General features: G+C 31.1%; 2 protein-coding genes across 2 annotated transcripts; one reads left to right on the top strand and one right to left on the bottom strand.

The window, feature by feature from the left end:
- Nucleotides 1–4,169: 4,169 nt before the first annotated feature.
- Cpr49Aa (Cuticular protein 49Aa) lies at nt 4,170–6,889 on the bottom strand. Its single transcript, XM_065512857.1, has 3 exons — nt 6,875–6,889; nt 6,286–6,477; nt 4,170–4,697 (listed from the first exon to the last, which is right to left on the bottom strand). The coding sequence occupies exons 1-3, from the start codon at nt 6,887–6,889 to the stop codon at nt 4,485–4,487; spliced, it is 420 nt and encodes a 139-aa protein (XP_065368929.1). The 3' UTR covers nt 4,170–4,484.
- Nucleotides 6,890–22,104: 15,215 nt separating this feature from the next.
- Nucleotides 22,105–22,734, top strand: Cpr47Eg (Cuticular protein 47Eg). Its single transcript, XM_065513194.1, has 2 exons — nt 22,105–22,197; nt 22,301–22,734. Exons 1-2 carry the CDS (start codon nt 22,186–22,188, stop codon nt 22,646–22,648), a joined length of 360 nt encoding a protein of 119 aa, XP_065369266.1. The 5' UTR covers nt 22,105–22,185; the 3' UTR covers nt 22,649–22,734.
- The last annotated feature ends 1,326 nt before the right edge of the window (nt 22,735–24,060 follow it).

The following is a 24,060-nucleotide window of genomic DNA, read 5'->3' as shown; positions in this document are numbered from 1 at the left end:
CTGCCCCATCAGTTCAATCAGGAGGTAATAGAAGGCGGAATATTGCTAACGATTTTTATAAGTTTAATATAATAAACAGAAAATACTTCGTTCAATGCATTGTATTATGTTTATAATTATTTAAACTTATACAATAATTTTATAATAGAAAGTAATTTGAATATTACATTGTACAAATTACTTATTATTAAAATATTTCACTTTTTTCGACTTTGGATTTATATCTACATTAATTAACATCTAAATATTAACTTTAGGGTTACAGTTTAGAGTTAGTAAAAATGCCACGTGAACAATTAAATTACTGCTGTTTCAGTGATCAGAATTGGTGCCCTAGATAGTGTGAATTAACACGATTTCATTTTATAGCGTCATTTGAAGTCAAAGGTCTATGTCAGCAAACGCTCAACCCCCTGTGCATTGAAGAAGGATATATGCATTAACGAAATTAAGCCACAGTTTTGCAATATGGTCATGGAATATTTCGATAAAATGTACGTATGTTTCACCAAAGCCAATGTGCTATTCCATAAATAATACTACTTTAGGATTCAATAAAAATAAAACAAATCTGTTATTTTTATTAAATTAAAATCTTGCTTAAATTTTGGGGAAACCCTTTATAAATCAGATTCAGAAATAGCTGAGTGAGGTAACATTTGGGAACTATAGAAAAGCAACAACAAATTACTCTACTCTACAGCCAAAAAGGGCTTCTCTTCTCTACCAAGCTTCTTTTGGTAGTGTAGTGGTTAAAGTGCTTGACTACAAACCCGAGCATCCCAGGTTCGAAACCCGGAGAAGGTTTTTTTGAATTTAAAAAAAATAAAAGGCTTCAATCCGACGGATATGAGTTTGAAAAAAAAACGGTAAGCGCTTAATGGAACTGTGCCAGACATTGTCATAGGTCATCTTCCCACACAAGGAGATACATAAATATAAATGCCCATCACCGAGCGACAACTCACGCAATCACATTGATTATATATGCATGAGCAGAAAATGGAAAGCTCTCTATTGGATTTCAGAAGTGATCATCGCACGCGAAATCAAGTTCAAGTTGAACTAGCAAAGAAAAACAATCAGGCGCACAAGACGAAAACGGCTCTACCTAAAGCAACTTCAGAACAACATAACAATGAACACATTAGCTGTGTCAATTCGCGAACAGTTTACATCAATTCAACCCCACACACAGCAGAAGAAGCGGCTAGCCAGAATAACAAGAGAAAACATCACCAGCCGATTGAATGTCTAATCGAACAGGATCCAATTAGTAGCTGATCGCAGTGGTACGCTACTAAAAAACAATGATGCAAAGACGCGAACGTGGTGAGAATATGTGGAAGAAATTAGTAATGTCATCGAAGCTGCAGCTACTGATGATAACGAATGGAACAACAGCAGCCCTGCAGAAAATAACTTTAGAATATAATGCAACCCTCCTAGTCAAAATGAGATTAAAGAGGCCATCGGAAATTTAAGATGTAATAAGGCATCAGGCGAAGATAGAATACCATCCGAAACTCTAAGGCTGACATTGAAACCATAGCCGAACTTCTATAGCCTCACATCAGTCTGGGAGGAAGAAAGGAAAGGGAGGAAAAATTTTAAAGATTGCAGCATCTGGATAGGAATTACTCTGCTTAATACCGTATACAATTCATATTAGAAGGAAGGCTTCAAAATAAAATAAAGAACAATCTGCGAGATGAAGAGGCAGGTTTTGGGCCAATAGAAGCTGCTTCGATCAAGCCTATACTCTACGCATTATAATAGAACAATCAATAGAATGTCGTACTCCCGTCTACTGTTCATAGACTTCAAGAAATACCAACAGACTGCCATATGAAAAACATTGTGTAGGAAAGAAGTCTCTAGAAAATAATTCGGATCATCAGAGCTATGTACGAGGATGCAGACCTCTCATTTTGGATTATGCGGATGATATTTGTCTACTCTCCCACAAAACTAAAGTTATATTCGTAATCACTGGACAAAAATACGTAAGGATCAGTTATCTTGATTTCAAACAAGTAAGAAAGTATGATCGGTCAAGCCCGACCATATAATACCCTACACTAAGTAAAAGAGCAAAAACATTTTTCTTTTAAAATTTCAATAATTTATATTTTTGAGTGATTTTCGGAAGTGGGCCTTATATGGGGGCTATGACCAATTATTAAAGTTAACTATGTTGAATTTTGTGTGTATACCAACATTTTTAAGCGATTTATGCACGTTAAAGTGATTTTCGGAAGCGGGTCTATATGGGAGCTATGACTAATTATAGACCGATCGTAACAAAAATTGGTTACATGAATTTTGTGTATATAAAACTTATTTGTAGCGGAATTTGTGGAGATACATATATAAATTAAACATTTATGACTGATAAAGTCCAATTTCGGGAGAACATTTGTATGGGGGATAGGTGAAATAAAGGACGGATTTCAGCCAGTTTCAATAGGCTTGGTCCTTGAGCCGAAAAAATAATATTTACCAAATTTCATCGAAATATCTTCAAAATTGCGACCTGTACTCTGCGCACAAGGTTTACATGGACAGCCAGCCAGCCGACCAGACGGACGGATGGACATCGTTTAATCGACTCAGAAAGTGATTCTAATAGGGGGGTCAGACGGCATGTATTGCTTGTGTTTTGTGCCATGTACTGGGACATTTTTCCATATGTAAACATAGATACCGTGTGATCCATATGAAACTTTGTGTATGTAAAATACATATGTATTACTCGTGACTTTTGTGGCAATTAGAGCATGTTCTATTTTCGTGTGTATAACAGTGTTGTATTTTGAAATACAACACTGTGTGAGTGCAAAATAAAAAAAAAGCAAAACAAAAAAGAGTAAAGAAAAATCATAATAAAATAAATTTCATTGCATTAAATATATTTATTGTGATTTAAAAATGTTTAAATAAATATATTGTTAAAAACAACAAACATATAAACTAATAGAGGTTATGTCACATGCAATTACATATGTACGTTTGAACGTGGAAATTATGAATCGTATGTATAACGAGAATTTTGACATATACATGGAATTCCATATGTATCGAAAACATGTCCCAATACACAAGCAATACATGCGGTCTGACCACCCTATAAGTCGATCGGTATACTTTAAGGTGGGTGTTAGACAAATATTTTTGGGCGTTACAAACATCTGCACAAACGCATTATACCCTTAACACTATGCACAGTGGTTTAGAAACTTTTTTTTTTGGAAATAATTCGGTATCTCGGGAACTATTGGAGATATTATTACAAAATTTCACATGGTTAGAGCTGAGGTGTTTTTGAGTTGAATTACATTTTTTTATATAAAACGTACAAAATGTTATTAACATATCAAATGTAAATTTTGAATTCAAACACATACTGACTTAACAGAAACGGTTTAATTATAGATATTTAACTATATATAAAATATAAAAACATTCTGACATTTACAACTTGATACCAACAAAATTTTAATTTCTAGCACGTTTATATCTGACAAAAAAACTTTTAATGGAAATATGATTGCTTTGGATCATAAATATGATTGAATTATTATCTCGGCCATATTAAGATTGATTGGATCATAATATGATTACATCAGAACATGTTATGATTATGTATGACAATGGAATTGCCACTATATTTGATCATAATATCATATTTAATGATACTAATAACACAGCACAACAAAATGAAGGTTTTTAAAATTTTCTGAAATGAAAATAGCTGACCCTAATGTATTTTCATCTGCTGCTGAGGATGGCGTCGTTAAAAAAAATATTTAAAAATTCTTTCCATAAAAGTGGTAAAAAGCGTTTGGTCGAATTTCGGCCATCAGGCGATCCTAGTATATATTAGTCAGTACCTCTTGATTGGTCCTAGAAACCTTAAAACCGGTTGTTACCGGCTTATGTGATATTTGATATATTTGATATTTCAGATTATCCAAAAATATAAATTTTGGACTAGTTTTTGTACCCTCCAAATTAATTTCTATAAATAATATTACACTATCTTATTGTTTGTACTACCCTGTTATTCCAATTTCGCACCAAACGGAAAAGTCTATTATATTCCACCGATTTATTCCTAAAAAATATTTTGATACTGCCCGAAAAATATTAATAAAATAACAAAAATATTTTTTTAAAGTTATTTAAACTTTATTCACAACTATATACAAAAGTGCATACGTACATAATGTATAGAAATATATTTATAACATACATTAGACTAAATATTTAATAAATTTTTAACACAAAAGAAAAACTTAATTCTATAAAAAAAAAGATTTAAGTTGACAGAGACATTATGACAGCATACAGACTTTTCACAACATAAAAAGGGTTGCAAATTATCAAACGATTAAGAAATCTAATCGTATTTACAAAATAGTACAAATAAAATATTGGAGACACATGACAGTAAAAACATAGAAGCAGCCGCAGACAAATATTTAACCTCTTCTAAAGTTATTGGGCGATGAGGGCTGATCTCTTGGTGGTGGTGCGGTGGCCAAGTAATCTAAAGCCTTTTGAATTGCTGGTGGAATTGGAGGTGGTGTGGGCAAATGATCGCCTTGTGGAACGAAACCATTTTCATCGGCAGCATAAGTGATGCGTATGGGTATGCCTTCAGGTGAGGTGTATGAAAAGAAGCCGCCAGCGAACTATATATATTAAATAAAAGAGAAAGAAAAGACAGGATTCATTAAAACAAGATATTTTTTGATGAAGATTAGAGGTGGTGGTTTATGTGAAAGGAAAACTTGGTGAAACATAGATTCTGAAATAAATGTCGAATTCACAATCGGTGTCGTATCGTTGTATGTCGTAATTTTTTTTCTTAATATTTTGTTTCAAAAAACTTAGTTATTTCAAAATCTTTTTATGACAAACAACTTACAACGCTACGACACCGAATGTGTATTGGGCAAATATGTAAATTATTTATGTTACTTATTTACTACTGCTCAAACAATATTTCTGGGGAACATTTGTAGGGAGTTAGGTGAAATCATGGACCGATATTACCCATTTTCAATACCAAACAAACCTTATCAACAAAGAGTTTCTATCGAAAATTTAGCCAGCTTGCTCATTTTGCTCAAACAGTATTTCTGGGGAACATTTATAAGGAGTTAGGTTAAATCATGGACCGATATTTCCCATTTTCAATACCAAACAAACTCTATCAACAAAGAGTTTTTGTGGAAAATTAAGCCAGCTTGCTCATTTTGCTCAAACAATATTCTTGGGGAACATTTGTAAGGAGTTAGGTGAAATCATGGACCTATATTGCCATTTTCAATAACAAAAAAACCTTATCAACAAAGAGTTTTTGTGGAAAATTTAGCCAGCTTGCTCATTTTGCTCAAACAGTATTTCTGGGGAACATTTGTAAGGAGTTAGGTGAAATCATGGACCGATATTTCCCATTTTCAATAGCAAACAAACCTTATCAACAATGAGTTTCTATGGAAAATTTAGCCAGCTTGCTCATTTTGCTCAAACAGTATTTCTGGGGAACATTTATAAGGACTTAGGTGAAATCATGGACCGATATCCCATTTTCAATACCAAACAAACCTTATCAACAAAGAGCTCTTTGTGGAAAATTTAGCCAGCTTGCTTATTATGTTGAAACAGTATTCCTGGGGAACATTTATAAGGAGTTAGGTGAAATCAAACCTTATTTTGTTCATTGTTTTTGGGCCCTGTCGTGTTTTCAACAGACAGACGGGCAGACTGATGGACATTGCTATATTGTCTTAGAATCTATGATTAATTTCTACCGATCAATTTAATTCCATATGTAGTTTCTTAAAGAGCCTAAAACAAATTCAAATCCATATTGATTTAAATTCAAGTCACGCATCACAAAAGGTTAAAAATAGCATTACAGCCAAACCATCTTTTAACATACAAGTATTTGTTAACAAATGCTTTTACATTGTAATGAGGCTTAAGCATGACAACTTTAAACTGTAATCGATCTTTAGCATGAAAATTAGCTTTTGGCTAATTTGCAAAGTACATTTTCTTTATTGTTGTTAAATGTCATCTTCAATTTTGATTGTGCATGCCGTAGTTATTGGTTAAACTTTTGTTTAACCAAAAATTCATTCACTAAAATGTAAATTGTTGGCATGAAGACAATAAAGTATGTAAATGGAATATTTAGTAGTGTTATTTTTTTTTTGTTTTGTTCGTGGAAAACGCTTCTTATTTATGTTAATCTTGATTTGTATTAAATACCTGAGCTTCTGCATCGGATCCTGGATTTTTAAGGTAACCCTCTTCTTCAGCCGTTATACCATTTCCAGTTTCATATGAATATTTATAGGATCCATCAAAATTGACTTCTTGTTCCTGCCTTAGAATTGGTATGGGATCGCCCTGAGGACGAGCGGAGGCAGCACCCAATATTACAGCAATTGTTAAGTAAATCTGTAATTAAAATGAGAATATTTGTTGTTTTATTAGGAAAAAGCAGCGACCGAAACTCCTCCACAACACAACAAACATAGAGCAGAGACTCGAAAAAACTTAAACAAAAAAATCACACATACGAATGTTGTTTTTGTTATCGCACTAATTTAATAATAAGTTCTAACCACTTAGGTTTTTGACAACTGAGTTAGGTCTTTGACAGGAGGGTTTCCGTCTTATGTATGTATATTTCTCTATGTTTGCAACAAATAACATACAAATCAGAAATAATTGTTAATTTTTGATTTGTATTATAAAAATCAGGAAAAAATATAGAATATAGAGTTACGAGAAATATTATGGTTCATGTACACCATTTCTAAGACCTTTTCCTCATACAGTAATTTTGACTTACCTGCACAACCAACATTGCACGATGTTTTGTGCAGGTAAGATAAAAATGCAGTAACACTTACATACGTGCTCATTGATGCTGGTAAGTGCATTTAAGTTTACTGCCCAAAAAAGCAGCTAACGGCAAATAATTTACATGAAGCTTTGTGATTTTTCCATCTAAACATAATGACAAATTTGTTATTTTAGCTACGTTTCAAATTATTAAAAAGTTGCAAACTTCTCATTTTTTCAAAATCGTATTTTTTTTATTTTGTTTTGATTTAATTTTGTATTAGGCAGCTAAATGAAATTTTGTTCATGAAAACCAGTTATAGCTTCCAAAAGTATTATGCACTTATCTTAAATATGGAGGTATGAACAATGCGCTTAAATTAACGAATTTATATGGAGTTTGGTAAATAAATATACAAAGCACAAGTTTTGTGCACTTACAAGCAAAATGCTCTTAAGCGAAAGGCAGGTAAGTCAAAACTACTGTATTGATTTTAAGAGTCTCAGTTTAAAAATTGTTGTTCCCTAAACATCAAAATGTTCTAAATTTGTAATATGTAAACCTTTCATTAATACAGATTATAAATATATTTCCATTAAGGAATGGTTAGCCGACCGTAATGTAAGATATCTTTAACGGAATAGAACTGCTGATCGTTTTGTTGTAAGGTATCTAGAGCAGGGCCCGAATTACCGCATTCGATATCGAGTAAAATTGATGTAATTTTCTTGTATGAGATTATGGCATTCGATATCGAGCAAGAATTTAGTACATTTTATTATAATTTCGTTAGCGAAATTATTTTTCGATACGAGATCTTATTCGATCACGAATGCTGCAATTCACACCCAGTTATAGTGATAAAATGTAACGTAACTGTAACGTCTGAACCTGTTAATAATAGAATTTCCTTACAATTAAATTGAAAAACTACTTTTTTTTTAAGAAAACCCAAAATATTGGTTGTATATTGTATTATTTGACATAAAAGCAACTTTCAAATTCAAATTCGTGTTACCTAAATTGCAATTACGTGTTTTCAGAGGCAGTGACAGTAAAAATTATAAGCTGTTCACTGCCAGAAACACTGCTTAAAACTGACAATCCAATCAATAGTAATTTAGACATTACTCATTTTTATACCCTACACCACCATAGTGGGGAGGGTATTATGCGTTTGTGCAGATGTTTGTAACGCCCAAAAATATTAGTCTAACACCCACCTTAAAGTATACCGATCGACTTAGAATCACTTTCTGAGTCGATTAAACGATGTCCGTCCGTCCGTCTGGTTGGCTGGCTGGCTGTCCATGTAAACCTTGTGCGCAGAGTACAGGTCGCAATTTTGAAGATATTTCGATCAAATTTGGTACATATTACTTTTTCGGCCCAAGGACCAAGCCTATTGAAACTGGCTGAAATCGGTCCATTATTTCACCTAGCCCCCATACAAATGTCCCCTCAAAATTGGACTTTATCGGTCATAAACGTTTAATTTATCTATGTATCTACACAAATTTCACTCCAAATAAGTTTTATATGCACAAAATTCATATCACCAAATTTTGTTACGATCGGTCCATAATTTGTCATAGCTCCCATAATAAATCGCTTAAAAATGTTGGTATACACACAAAATTCAACATAGTTAACTTTAATATAGACATAAATCACACGACCTAATTTTATGGTGATCGGTCCATAATTGGTCATAGCTCCCATATAAGGCCCACATCCGAAAATCACTCAAAAATATAAATTATTGAAATTTTAAAAGAAAAATATTTTTACTCATTTACTTGGTGTAGGGTATTATATGGTCGGGCTTGACCGACCATACTTTCTTACTTGTTTTTTTTTTGATTTTTTAAACTATAAAATGTTAAACAACGTAAAAATTAAGAATCCCAGACAATCTTAGAGCTTGATATAATAAGTTGTTAATTTGTTAACAACAAAATTGACTCCAACTATTAAAATTGGCAATATGTTTAAAATGTTTAGATATCAGTAAATGTATTTTATATTTCAATATGAATATTACTGATTTTACCCATCATTTAGGGTGACATCTAGTTACATAACTAGCCACGTAACTAGTTATTTTAACGCGTGAAAGTCCTAGGCAGGGGGTCAATTGACCCTTTTGCCTTTGCTGGTCCAAAGTAGTCAATGCATTGGATTCACATACCAGTTACATGGAGTCAGTTACCTTATTGTTACTTGATCAGCTACATAGCTAGTTGTTTTAGCATGTACGGAGGCTCATTGACATTGACAAATAGTTAGTTAAAAATATATATCATCTCACAGTTCAATAACCGATTACTTATAAACAAATCTTACTCAGACAACTATCCAATAGATTAATTCTGGTGGGTAAAATAAGTACACTTTAAAGTGCAGTAAAATATAAACGACTAAAGTGATGTATATAGCAACCAACTGACTTTTCACTGCACGACAAAGAGCACATAAATATAAATTTAAGTCGGACATTAGTAAAAATTACTGTCTATAAGGGATACATTGACTACTTATTTAACTTCTGGGTGGCGAAATCGCTGAGAACGCATACTCATACAATAATAAATTTCACGGTTTTAATGTTTAATTTTATTGCCAATACAAGTTAAATATATCTTAAAATCAAAGTTTTGATAACTTTGCCGTATTCCATATTTAGTTACCGAACATTCCAAAATATGGAAAGAATATTCCAAAAATTAAGTTTTTAATAAAAGTGTCTATTGTGTCTTTATTTATCGTGTGATATCTTATCCACTTTAGAGTATTGAAATAACTGAGTAAAAAAATGCAAATTCTGTATGAAGCCCTTAAGGAAAAACTTTTTTTTTTAATTACGTAAGGAATAAACGATCAACTATGAACCAGAAGACAAAGCCTATTATCACAAACCTGCTTCCAAATGGGAACTCATCATACAAATCATTTTTCAGAAAACAAATTTTTTTGGTGAGTTCCTACTTGGAAGCTGGTTTGTGTGTGTTTAGTGAAACTCTGGTCCCCAGGTCAAATTAAAAAAATGCGCCAAAATGTAATGAAGTTTTTGTAAATATTTTCATTTGGATAATAAAGGGTGTTCCAAAAGGGACTTCCGATCTATGACAGTTGATAGCGGCCATATTGTTGAAGCTACATCTGTCGAATTGGTTGTCATTTATTCAGTTTGTTTTGTCAAATCACCATGGACGCATATAGCGTTCAACAACACGTGCCAATAATAATATTGTTTTATCAACATTCACATTCCACACTGCTCATGACATCTTCCAAGTTTGGGTGATGTGATCTGATCACCGAGATCGTGCGAAATGATCCCGATAAACTTTTTCTTATGGGGTTTTCTTAAGTCACAAGTCTATGCTAATATGCCACAACCATGCTATCGGTCAAATTCAGACTGATTTATGCACTAAAGTTATGGAAAATTTTACATTTCAGATGCGTGCTACCCAGTGAAGCCGTGGGGGACATTTGCACGATCTTGATAGGTCTTTCAAATGAATTAAACATTTAAATATACACAGAGAAAACATATTCGTAGTAGCAACCAAATTTGTAGCCAATCGAATGATTCGGTTGTACACAAAAATATTTGCGGAGCTATGAACAAAAAGTCAGTTGATAAGGAAGAATTTCAGTTTTTTCTGTTTTCATTGTGTATGAATCACTTAATGAAAGACCCTTAGTTAAACTTTTGGTGATGTTTTTTTGTTGTAAATCGACCCAATGTGACCAACTTTAAAGAAAATAAACTCAGTGATAGATACCTCAGCCATGATGTGTCAAATTTACAGTGGAGCAGAATCAAAATTTGTTGGAAATAAATCTGTCATTTCTTAAGGGCTGGTCCGATCTGGATAAAACTTGATGTGGGCGTAGCCAAGGAGTGTACGAGTTTATGTTATTAAAATTCAAATACTCCAGGGGCGGCGCTCAAATTTTGGAATGCGCTCGGCTAGGTCTTAAAATTAACATGCCTTCGTGTGCTATTGATCTCTTATAATTTCCGAGTACTTTTGTCAGATTTATTTCCAAAAAATGTTGATTCTGCCCCACTGTGCAATGGTTTACGATATAAAGAAATTTTAATTTTAAAATGCGAATTTATAGGTTTTAGACCTCAACTATTAGATTCAGATCGAATCGAAATCATAAAATTGAGAAAATGTTGCATATACCCGCCCCTCGATATTCGAAAGGGTCTAAATTAAAAACTTAAACTCCCATGTACCTCTTCTCTATCCATAGTTTTATTAAAATGGTACTATCCGTTTAGAAATTACAACTTTATTTCCACTTTATTTGAAATTCCCTCATGGACACTGTGGTAGTGAATTTAGTAATAACTATGATTATGATCTGAGCATTCTAAAATATCAGCTGTTTCCGAAAACTGACACTGCCACTGACTATATGCGCAATTATAATTTGGGCTAAGTGCAATCAACGTTCAAATTAAAATTGCAAACATTTGAATTTTTTTGTAACTTTACTTTTACTTTGTGATAGTGGATTGAAAACTTAATAATTTTATGTTTTCTGAAGGAAGTGAATATTTGTTGAATTTCACTTTCGTTAGTAACGAAACTCTTTTTTAAACAATTTTTAAATAATCCTGGCAACACTTTTATGAAAGTTTTTAACATTTTGTATAGTTAGATTTAAAGGTAACTTCATCCTTAATAGTTCACTAAAGGACCTTTGTATAAATATTTTTTTTTTAACCAACATACACTTACAAACTTTTTCATTATAAACATTAAATATCCTTAATTTTATTTGAGTAGAAAAACTAAAGGAATCCCGTACGTTCGTTCACCAGCGATAGAAGCGACTAAAGGTAACACTGGTTTAATGTGTTTTTAAAGACTATGAAGTTGTGACTATTGATCAGGAATATTTATACTAAAATGCAACAAAAGTATCTGCATCTGCCACTAATTGCAAATATTTCTGAGTAAAGTATAGTGCTTCTATTTTTTTTGTTTTTTTTTTTCTTTAATTTTTTGCATTTGTAAAATTTACAAATACCCGACCACCACACACAAGTAGTATGTATGTACTATGTATTTTGTATTTATGTATGTGAAATATGATGGAAGCCACCAAATAATGTTGGTAATAAATACTGAGATTCTCTTGAACTTTACCTATTCGCGCGCCATCGCAACCGCTAACAAAAGTTTAATTCAAAGAAACAGTTAATGCAACTCAAATCGAGACTGTCAGTCGGACAGCCAGGCTGACTTCATCTTCATTTTTTTCGTGTATTTCTTTTATTTTTTTGTTAACTCTGCCGTGTAAATTCTATGAGGATGATGATGACAAAACAAATGTGGGTGTAGTTGAAATTCACCTCAAGTGATATTGTAAGTACGAATTAGTATGTTTGAATGTATTCTTGTTGTAAATGACTGGTTTATGTGTTTGATTTCAACATTTATACGTACATATGTACGAGTACATTCATAAATCAATTGATTTGTAAGAATTCTTTATTATAAAACTTCTTTTTTTTAATTTCTTATTAATTTATCATATGGTTGCTTTTATTTTTACACTACACCGACTACATCTAAATGTTACTGTGTGACTGACTGATTCAATATTGCTCAGACCAAACACCAAGAGGTAGAGATATTAAATTTGGACTATACGTTTCCCTCTGCTGATCCACTAAGAAGAAATTTTTTGTGGAAACTTGAAAGTTTAGGAGGGTAAAATTGGTAACCTTATATCTTCTAAACTAATATACAATGAATAGTTGAAATGCATCTGCATCTATTTCAAAAATGAACACACAAGTGTTTGGTACTTTTTAAAGATTGTATTCTTTTAGCTCTGAGAAGATGAACTGGAGCTTTTGATGTCTCTTCGATTACCCGATACCTGCACGGTTTTCCAGGCAGAGATTTATGCCATCGATACATCCGCGAGAAGAATCCGGGAACTGAATCTTGAAAAATCGACTATACATATCTACTTGGACAGCCTTGCATCAATCAAGGCTCTTAACTCCAACGTGATTAGGTCGAAATGTCTTCTAAATTGTATCAAATCACTGGCACAACTGACACAACATCACTTCGAGTTGATATGGCTTCCAGGACATGATGGCATCCGGGGAAATGAACTATCTTATGAGTGCGCAACCAACGAGTCATCCAGGGACCACAGGAATTACATAGTCAACGAAATTAGGGAGGGAAACTCTTCTCACTTTATGTATGAAAATTCAGCATAAGGAAATATTATTTCTAAGCGTACCACAATGGGCCACAAGGCCTCCGAGTGAGCTTGCTAATTTGCGAGCAACCCACGTAACCTAATCTACCGACACTAGCTTACCGGTGAAGCGCACCGGTTTATGTGTTTAGAAGAATTATTTCCAATTTTGTTTCATTACCCCAACTGTGCGATGTCGGACATACGATGGTGGTTAAAAAACTCCGTGCCTTTTCGAATGAAACACAGAATTTTGGATAAAAACTTATTTTATTTTTCAACAAGGTCTCCTTTGAGCTCTATGCACTTTGTTCCACATTTCTTCAAATTTGTTTATCCCATCCAAAAAATAAGATTTGTTGAGGTCATCATAATAGATATTTTTTGTGAGATGATTTCATCGTTGAAGGTACATTTCTTCAGGTTGGGAAACAATAAATAGTCTCTGGGGGCAAAATCCTGAGAATAATTTCCATGGAGCATTTCGTAGCCTAGTTCATCTATTTGTCCCATAGAAACTGCACATGTGTATACTCTTTTGTGCACTCGATTGTGAGCAAACGCGACAATAATCTTGCGGAAAGCTTTCTCATACCCAAGCGATCATTCAAAATTGAAACCACTGAGCCATGTGAGATCCCTATGGCTTCCGCAATCTCTCGCACTTTCAATCTCCGATCGGCCCGCACCATATCGTGATTTTTATACCCTACATCACCATAGTGGGGAGGGTATTATGCGTTTGTGCAGATGTTAGTAACGCCCAAAAATATTAGTCTAACACCCATCTTCTCAGATCGACTCAGAATCACACGTTTATTCAAATATATATAAATTTTTCTTTTTGCGTGTACTTAATATGATTAATCAATATTACTCATACTCTGGAATTGGTCATGTGAAATATACAACTGTAATAATTTGTTTAAGATTAAGAAAAAAATATTAACAAATTTTATAAGATTTTGGATTTTTTAGACTCAAAGTTTGCTATATTTATAAATTTATCCGTAAATCCTGAATGTAGATTTTATACCCACCACAAAATAAATAGGGGGTATATTGATTTTGTCGTAGAAACAAAAAGTAAATATATTCTAATTCTACATCATTATAAAATTCAAAGACGATTTAGTTATGTCCTCCCGTTTGCTGTATGCACTTTAGGGCCTCGAGAAATGGACTTAGGGGGATACAATTTTTTCAAAATATGCTTTGTTGGCCAGAAATTTGAAATGAGCAAAATCGCGCAATTAGAACCAGACTTATGGACCAAAATGTAACAGTAAAGAATTGGCATCATTCGCCAAAATATTTCCAAAAAAATATTTTTTTCCGAAAATTTAAAATTTAAATCGCCAGTACGGAAAAAATGGAGGAGGTATTGACATAATTTTTTTCATATTTTTATTGCCTTTTACAATCTCAATAAATCCCTATGTGACGATCGATCAACAAATTCTGAAAATTGTTTAACAAAAATTTTAAATTGGAAATTTGAAACTTTTAATAACTTTAACATTTTTTAACCAATTTTTATCATTTATATCTCAACAACAATTTCGTACACATTTCGATTATTTTGCATTCAATTGCAAAAGTAATTATGTAGTAGCAAAATTTTTACAAAAAACGGAATTTTAGCGATAATACAGTTTGTGGGTCGTTTTGACCCAAAGGAGATATAGGGTTAACGTCTAAAAGATTTTTTTTACTGTAATTTTCATTAATATAAATAAATCTACATATTTCTATAAAAGAATGCAGAATGTTAAGGAGTTTCACAAAATTATTTCATATAAATAGTAAAATTTTACATTTTCTGTCTTTTGACCACGATGCGAGTCCCGAAATCGGCCGGCATCCTTCAAAATTCGAACAACAATTTTTTTTCCATACAACTGATTGTCACTCTAATATACTTATATATTTCAGATTGCTTCTTTGGGCTATGTTTATTAGTTTTATTATTATATGTGTGTTCCCTTTTTTGTTCGTAAAGTCATATTAAATTGTAATAAGAGTTACAAATATTATGTTTAGTTTAACACTCCTTTCAATAACAGATTTTTTTGTAGTATGCAAACAGGCATATAAAATATATTACTTCTTTTATTATTATTTCTAATTTAAATAATTAAATTTTTTTTGGTTTTAAGACTAAACATTATTGCATAGTTTCCACCACCAAAAAAATAAGTATTTTCGATTAAAGTCAACTTATTCATAATTCTGTCCAAGAATGTCTGTCTGTATAATGCCGTTTTATGGAAACTCATAAAAATATTTTGATTTCAACATCATCATCATCATCTTTTAGCGTGTAGAATATCGGACATCAATTTGTCAGACATTTAATAGTTGTCGTTATTCATGTTTACCAAATGTCCGTCGGCCTCTTCTTGTTTGTGTGTCTTACTTTGTTATACAACATGTGAGAAAAATACAAGCAACAAACTATTTTTTTTAAATAGAAGAATAAAAATATTTCCAGTGATGATACCACTGACCTTTGAATACATTATTATGGGAGTTCTGTTTATTAAAAACACATACAATTTTTATTCATATTTATGAATAAATTATTTGATAATTTGATAAAAGTAATCAAGCGAGTGAAGAAATATATATAAATCCTGTTCGAATAATTGTGAATTTTTATTTACGTCAAACAACTGGTTTATTGTAAAGCTTTTAAGATTGTAAACAGAGTGACAGAATTTACAAGAACTTAATTTTTGTATTAAAAGAAAACATGCTTATAAATTTGTGAATTTAACTTGCAGATATAACTTTCTTATATTTCTAAATATTTATATTGAACAACTTTCAAAGCTGCGGTCTTGCATATGCACCAAATAGCATTACGTTTTTAAAATATTTCTTTGTTCGAAAAGCTTTTAAGTCATATAAAAAGTTCTAATAACTTTAAGTATTAAGAAAAGAACTTCCTTCTACTTAAGTTCTTCCTTATTTTAAATCTTATATACTAGGGTCCATATTTCTAAATTTAAAAAAGCTTTATAGAAACACTTAAAGAAAAATCGATCTTATATTTGTAAATATTTATGTTTGTATTATAAAGCTTTTAGTATTTGCAATACTACACAAATTTATCTAGGTTATAACATAAAAGCTTTATTTACGTTTATATAATTATTATGTTGAAAAAGCTTTCTAAAACTTTTAAAAAGTTTTTTCATCTGTTTAAGTTACTACTTAAAATAAAAATAAGGACAAATAAACATTTTCCAAATTTCCGAATTAACAAAGCTTTTCCTGTTTCAAGAAAAATCTTTCTTCTATACCGACATATTTATGTTATTATGTATTAAAAAGCCTTTAATTGTAACAGATTTATCCTTTTAATTTACTTAAAAAATCTTTATTTGTTTATCTTAGAAAAACTTGAAAGTCGTACAAACAGCTTTAATAAACCTATGCTCGAATTTGACACTTTTTTCTGTCTAGCGTTCTAACCGTTATTTCGAAAATGGGAGCGGTTGCACAGCATATATTCGTGTAACTCAAAACGTAACTTTAGCATATTCAATAAACTAAAAAAAAAAACGATAGTCCGCATTAAAATCATCTTTAAGAAAGACAGACAATTTGTTTAATCTGCGCAGTCTTTTAAGAAATATACATTTTTTTGGGCAAAACTAAATTATTTTTAAACAAAGGCCCTAATTTTGTTAATCACTTCACAAAGTGATATTTATATGGAAAGCAAAAACAAAATTTCAAAAATTTTAATAATTTGTTTTTGTTTTATATACAAATTCTTAACAGAACAAACGCACCAAAACGTTGATTTGCCTTTCATAATTTGAAAATTTTGTATATAAAACAAAAACTATTTTTTAAAATTTTTGAAATTTTGTTTTTGCTTTCCATATAAATATCACTTTGGTGACGTGATTTACAAAATTAGGGCCAAAATTTCGAAATTTTTGTTTTTAAAGAGGCATACAAAATTTATTCTACAAGCATAGAAAACAAAGTTCCAAACAAAATAATCCCTAAATGATTAAAATCTTTCAACAACTTTTGGTTTAATTCAAAAAAGATAAAACAATCCCCTAATAGCATTTTAACATTTTTAGCCCCATATTTTTGCAAATAAAATTCTAAAAATTTTGTAATTCATCAAAAATTTGTTCATTCGGAATAAATGTGGATCAAATTGTTCGTAACATATGCAATCCTATTAAAATTTTGATACAAAGTTTTGTTCTAGAAACTCAATAAATATGTAATATGTAAAAAAACCTTTATTTATAAACAAAACTTAATGAAATCTTCAACGTTTTTTTAAATTTGTCAAAGGGAATCCCGCAATTCCTAAAAATTGGAGCGAAAATCCCAAAAATTTAATTTTTTTACAATTTTGCCCATAGTGTGTATATTTCATGTGACTAGGGTTCCTAGTTTGTAGGGAATTTCTTTATAAGTTTTCTTCTAAATGTTACTATATTCAGCGTTGCGATGACCTAATTTTTTGCTAATTGAATTATTCTATTATAACCATAGATTTTTTCGGTTTTACCAACAGATAGTCAGTTAGCAAAGAAGTAATACTATCAGTGTTGCCAATTCATGCTGAACAAAAGGGCTAAATACTCAGAAAAAAAAGCTAAAAAAGGGCTAAAAAGTGGCTAACAAAGGGCTAACATTTTTAATTAAATACCTATCAAATGTCACTATTAAATCAGAAACCCTTATTAAGGCTGGACCAACAAACAAATACAGTTATTTTATACTTTTTTTAAGACCCTGGTATTAGTCCGTTTATTCAAAAAAATGTTTCTGGTTTAATTTAGTTTTAAAAAATTTCCGGGAATTCCCGGGAATGAAACGATTTTTTAATTTCCTACCAGGAAAGAAAAAAAGTCCGGGAAATTAGGAACCCTACATGTGACCCAAATTTGAAATTTTGATAAATATATAGGTCAAATTCCGAAGGACGTAGGGGCAGCATATTCAAAAATACGACATGTTTTTTATACCAAATTGTTCTTCGTAAAGATACCTCAGAGAAAAACATAAAATCGTTATATGTTCTTAAAGAATGTTTTTATACCCTTCACCTTCGTGAGAAGGGTATATATAAGTTTGTCATTCCGTTTAAAGTATATATATTCTGGATCCTTATATATAGCAGAGTCGATAAAGCCATGTCCGTCTGTCTGTTGAAATCAATTTTCTAAAGACGCCAGATATCTTCGGGATCCAAATCTACAATAATTATGTCAGACATGCTTTCGAGAAGTTTCCAATTTAAAATCAGCAAAATCGGTCCACAAATGGCTGCGATACAGTGGACGAAATTTTAATAGTCGCAATAACAGATTTAAGAATATTTTTAAGTAGTTGGTTTTTACTTGTTTCCAATTTACTAATATTTCCCAATACTTAGTAGTTGGTAACCAGGAAATTTTTTTATATACATTGTTGTTGTAATTTTCCCTCGATAAAATAATAATGGGACTTTTACTCAAAAAAATAAAAAATAAAGAGCGAAATTTAAATAGGCACAATTACTTTTACTTAATATTTACCGTTACAAAATTCAGATATTTAGTAAAAACCCATGTGCTTTTTCGTGTTTGCATCATTGAGTATCAGTATCAGTCCATATCGAGAATTCTGAGACGCAATGGGTAGAGGAAAACACGTTACACAAGAGCAGCGATCTTTAATAAGAGTTTTAAATGAAGAAGGCTATTCGAAAAGAGAAATAGGTAGAAGAATTGGAAGATCGGAGCATCTTGTTCGTACGTGTTTGCAAAAAAATACAAAAAATAAAACTTTAGCTAAAAGAAATAAGAGAAACACAAAGCTAACCAAACGCCAAATAGGTCAACTTAAACAGGAGGCCACTAAAAATAAGCTTTATGCCTCCCAAATTGTAGTGAAATTTAGCTTACCTGTAGGAAAACGTCGAGTTCAACAAATTTTATCAACTGATTCTAACATTAAATGGAAAAAATCAGCCAAAATCCCACCGTTATCATGTTCTCATAAATCTCGAAGATTGGAATTTGCCAAATATACCATGTCATGGACAGAGGAATGGAAAAATATTATTTTTTCCGACGAAAAAAAATTCAATTTGGATGGCCCGGATGGACACAGTCATTATTGGCATGATTTGCAAAAACCGAACGCACCAAGAATGAGCAGAAACTTTATCGGAGGTACCGTAATGGTATTGGGCGTTTTCAGGTACTACGGGAAGATTCAGCAGTGTTTCATTTCTACTAAAATGAATTCCGAAACCTATGTAGAAATGTTGGAAGATGTTTTATTAAATTATCTAGAAGATAGTTTGGATAAAAACATGACATTTCAGCAAGATAACGCTATCTTGCGTTCTCAAAAGCGTTCTTTTCATCGGCTTCAATCCCAATTCCAGACTGGCCAGCTAGAAGCCCGGACTTGAATCCGATAGAAAATCTTTGGGGAATCATGTCGAGAGAAGTTTACTGCAACGGGAAGCAATACCACACAGTGCGTGAGCTTAAAACGGCAATTCTCCAGGCCTGGCTAAATATTGAGCACAGAATATTAAAAAATCTAGTGGAATCAATGCCCAGTCGTATATTTAGTGTTATACAAAGTAGAGGAGGAATTACTAAATATTAATCAATTATTAATTTATTTTTTAGTCTAAATGAAATTAATATTTTTTATATTTTTTTAATTGCGTCTATTTTAAATTTCGCATACATTTTACTTTGTTTTCCTATAATATTTTAATTTATCGTTATTTTTAAAATTTAAGCATATATATATATTAATTTAAGATTGAATTATGTTATTCATCTGGCAAAACAATTAAATAAAGTTCTTTCGTATTTAATAATACATCGAAATATTAAATGCGACTATTTTAATTTCGCACACTGTATGAGAAAAAAAACCAGGACAACCTCGATTTTTTACCTATTTTTGACCTATATCTGGATTACTAAGTCATTAATATAGACAATATGGATATATAATGATAGATATTTCAAAGACCTTTGCAACGACGTATATAAGACCATAGTAATCGGAAAAATATTTTTTAACCCGAATTTTTTTTTCACCAAAAAAAAAATTAAAATTTTTAAAAAAAAGTTTAAAACTTAAAAAAAAAAAATTACATTTTTTAATTTAAAAAAAAAACAATTCGAAAAAAAAATTTTCCAAAAAATTAAAAAAACAACTTTGGAAAAAAAATAAATTTTGTTTACTTAAAAGTATTTAAAATTTGTATTTTGAAGTATAATTTGGTGATGGGTATATAAGATTCGGCACAGCCGATTATAGCTCTCTTACTTGTTTTTTAATAAAAAATAGTTATCATCTTTTCGCCCAAAAAAAACAGAAAAACTACTATTTTTTAATTTTTAAATTGAAAATCGTTAATTTTGGATCCGTAATTGAAATCTTTTGTATGGAAATTCGAGTCCATTCGGTCCAAATGTACGGCCTATATTCTTAAAAAAGCAGTCCAAGGTATGGCAAAATTTAAATTTTTAAATGCATATAACTCGGAAATTATAAGAGATAAATATCACACGCAAGCAAAAATATAAAAATCTTTGAAATCGGATGGTAAACAAAAAATGGCATGTGTTTAAAAATTTTACATGTCAAAGGTACCCTACTTTGAGCCCCCATAGGCCTCTCCTGGAACATTTATAGGTCACATTTCAATAACTTAAACTCGAATACTCCACGTATACGCCCACGTCAAATCTTATCCCGAATAAATTTATATTGTACAAATATTACAAAACAAAATATAATTTAAAAATTTCTCGCATTTTTAAGTCACACCCCCAATATATAATGTGCGGAAAGGATTTTTAAAAAGGGAAAATTGTGTTTACATGATGAAAACATTATTTTAAAATATTTTTTTGACAGTTTAAATTTCTGCAAATTTTTTTTGCGAAACTAATGTACAAAAATTCGAACAGAATTCGAACAGAAATTTCATATTGAAATTGAAACTTCCACTCTATTGATCATTCGATATAGAATTAATATTAAAATTTTTTTGTTATTTAAGTAGTCCGTTTGAAATTGTTGGAATAGAATAGATACCCTAATTGTTAGTTAATTGTTTATTATATTGAATCCTTAATTAAGCTGAAATATCTTAATCTTTAAGAAGATCATTTATATTTATTCAAAATTAACTATCAAATTCAAATAATCTAAAAAAGGGTAATAAAAATGACATAAAAACCACAGACTAGAGACAAAACATGATCTATTAAAAATATACCATCAATTAAAATCAATTATAAAGCCATTCAATGATTTCGAAAGAAAATAAAGAAAAAGTTAATGAGAAACAAAACTTTTATAAATCAATAATAACGAAATCAATTCTTTGGAATTAGATGTGCATAAACTTGTTCTAAATTATGTGCTAACAAATAATTAAATGTATTTTAAAGAATATTCAAATTCCACATATTTAAAAAATAATTAAAATATCACAAACGGCTACTGATAACAAAGCAATAACAAAAAACACAAACACAACAGCAAACAGAAATATTAAACGTTTGAAAAACGTCTTGGCCATAAATGATCATGATGCACAGATGTTTTTTTTTTCTACGGCCAAAGAATATTTTTTTTATTTGAATTTTTATATGGTTTTATGAAATTTATTGTCTTCTATTGTTGACTGTTGTGTATTTTTTGGCATATATATTATAATCATTTAAATAAATTTACATAAATAATTAATGAGCGCCCGTGTTTTGAACATGTTTTGTTGGTTCAAAACTAGATTTTTTGAATATAGAGTTTTAAATTTTGTATTTTTGTTAGATTTTTTGTTGTCCCTTATAATCAAACTTAGGTATAGTAGTTATATTAACAAAAAAAAAAAAAAAACAATTTTGGCAAAACGAGTTGAATGAAATCAGAAACAAAACAAATCCAAATTTTTATCAAATTGTCAAAAAAGTAAAAACTGACTATAAAATCGACAGTGAATTATTGAAACGACAACAGTTTTATTTGAAAACTTTAACAAACCACACTAAATCACCATGAAACTTTTCGTAAGTTCAAAAATAAAAACTAAATAAAATAAAACAAAACAAACTTCCGTTTTTTCTTAATTTCCTCGATCAAAATTAATAATTTTACATTTTTTCTTTATAGATTGTCCTTGCTTGCCTTTTTGCCGCTGTCGTCGCCAACGAAGAAGCCAACGTAATCCGCAGCGATGCTGAAGTCAATGTAGACAACTTCAAATACGCTTATGAATTCGACAACAGCATTAAGGCTGAACAACAAGGTCAATTGAAGGCTGAAGATGTCTGGGAAGTCAAGGGCCAATACTCTTACACCTCCCCCGAAGGCGAACAAGTTTCTTTGCAATACACCGCTGATGAAAACGGTTACCATGTTGATGCTGCCAACCCTTTGTTGCCCACTCCCCCACCAATCCCAGAACACATCCTCAAGGCTATTGAATACATCAAGGCTCACCCCTCCAAGGAACAATAAGCGAAGTCATTGAGACTTTTTCTTTGTTAAAATTCATGGTTGAAATAAATGTTATATAAAAAATAGTTACACAAAAAAAAACAAAATCTTTTATTTGAATCGGTCATAAATAATAATGAATTAAATTGTCCAGCAATGCGTACAAGGATTAACTTCCGCAACTAATATTGGCAACTATTTAGAATACTTCCTACTATTTTTTAATTTTTTTTAATTACACAGTACAACAGAGCAAAAAACATACGGTCATGGCAATATAGGTTTGACTTTACTACCAAAGGGTAGTGAAACCCTATATTCAGTTTGGCGATTTTGGCGACCAAGATTCAGAAAATCAATGGACCCTCAAAAAAAGGTGTTCAGTTTTTGGTCAACAGCTAATTCAGACCACTCAACTATATATATAGCCAAACTAATTTCCTATATTTTTTTCTTTTATAAAATCTTTTATATGATCTGGAAAGAGGACTTAATGCAAAATCATGTAACAAATTTTTTTCAACAAAAGATAAAATATGTGGGTTTTTTTTTGGGAAAAATCATAAAAATACGTCGCTTTTTACTTGTTCCAACATTGGATGCGTATAACTTTTTATAGGGACGAGATAACTGTTAGCAATTTTTTTTCAAAATGGGCCCTTTTTATACCCTACACCACCATAGTGGGGAGGGTATTATGCGTTTGTGCAGATGTGTGTAACGCCCAAAAATATTGGTCTAACACCCACCTTAAAGTATACCGATCGACTAAGAATCACTTTCTGAGTCGATTAGACGATGTCCGTTTGTCCGTACGTCTGGCTGGTTGTCTGTCCATGTAAACCTTGTGCGCAAAGTACAGGTCGCAATTTTGAAGATATTTCGATCAGATTTGGTACATATTATTTTTTCTGCCAAAGGTTCAAGCCTATTGAAACTGGCTGAAATCGGTCCATTATTTCACCTAGCCGCCATACAAATGTCTTCTCGAAATTGGACTTTATCGGTCATAAATGTTTAATTTATATACAGTGCTGTGCAAAATAATAGACTTATTCTTATTTGGTAAATATTTTCCATTATGAATGATATTTAAATTAATTTTTTATTTATTTAAGAACTGTACTAAAAGATACACCAACAACAAATGTTTTTGTTTTTTTATGACTTTATTTAAATAAAAAATTAAAAAAAATCATTTTCCTATGATTCAAAATAATAGACTTATTCAATATTTCTTAAACAAATATTTTTTTTTTTATTAAAGACTAAAACAAATTAAATTTTCTACTAATATTGAATATTATAATAATACGCCAAGTTAATTCAATAACCTGAATGACCGCCATTGTTGTTTAAAACGCACTGAACACTTCTGGGCATTGATTCTATCAATTTTTGACATTTTTCTATGGAAATTGCCTCCCATTTCT

Source organism: Calliphora vicina, chromosome 5 (assembly GCF_958450345.1).
Source record: "Calliphora vicina chromosome 5, idCalVici1.1, whole genome shotgun sequence".
Classification (NCBI taxonomy): Eukaryota; Metazoa; Arthropoda; class Insecta; order Diptera; family Calliphoridae; genus Calliphora; species Calliphora vicina.
This window is presented reverse-complemented; position numbering and strand designations above follow the sequence as displayed.

Bases quoted from the DNA above. Each gene is read 5' to 3' on its own strand.
- Cpr49Aa (XM_065512857.1), bottom strand. The intron at 4,698-6,285 runs GTATTTAATACA...TAATATATATAG, and splicing joins GATCCGATGCAGAAGCTCAG to TTCGCTGGCGGCTTCTTTTC.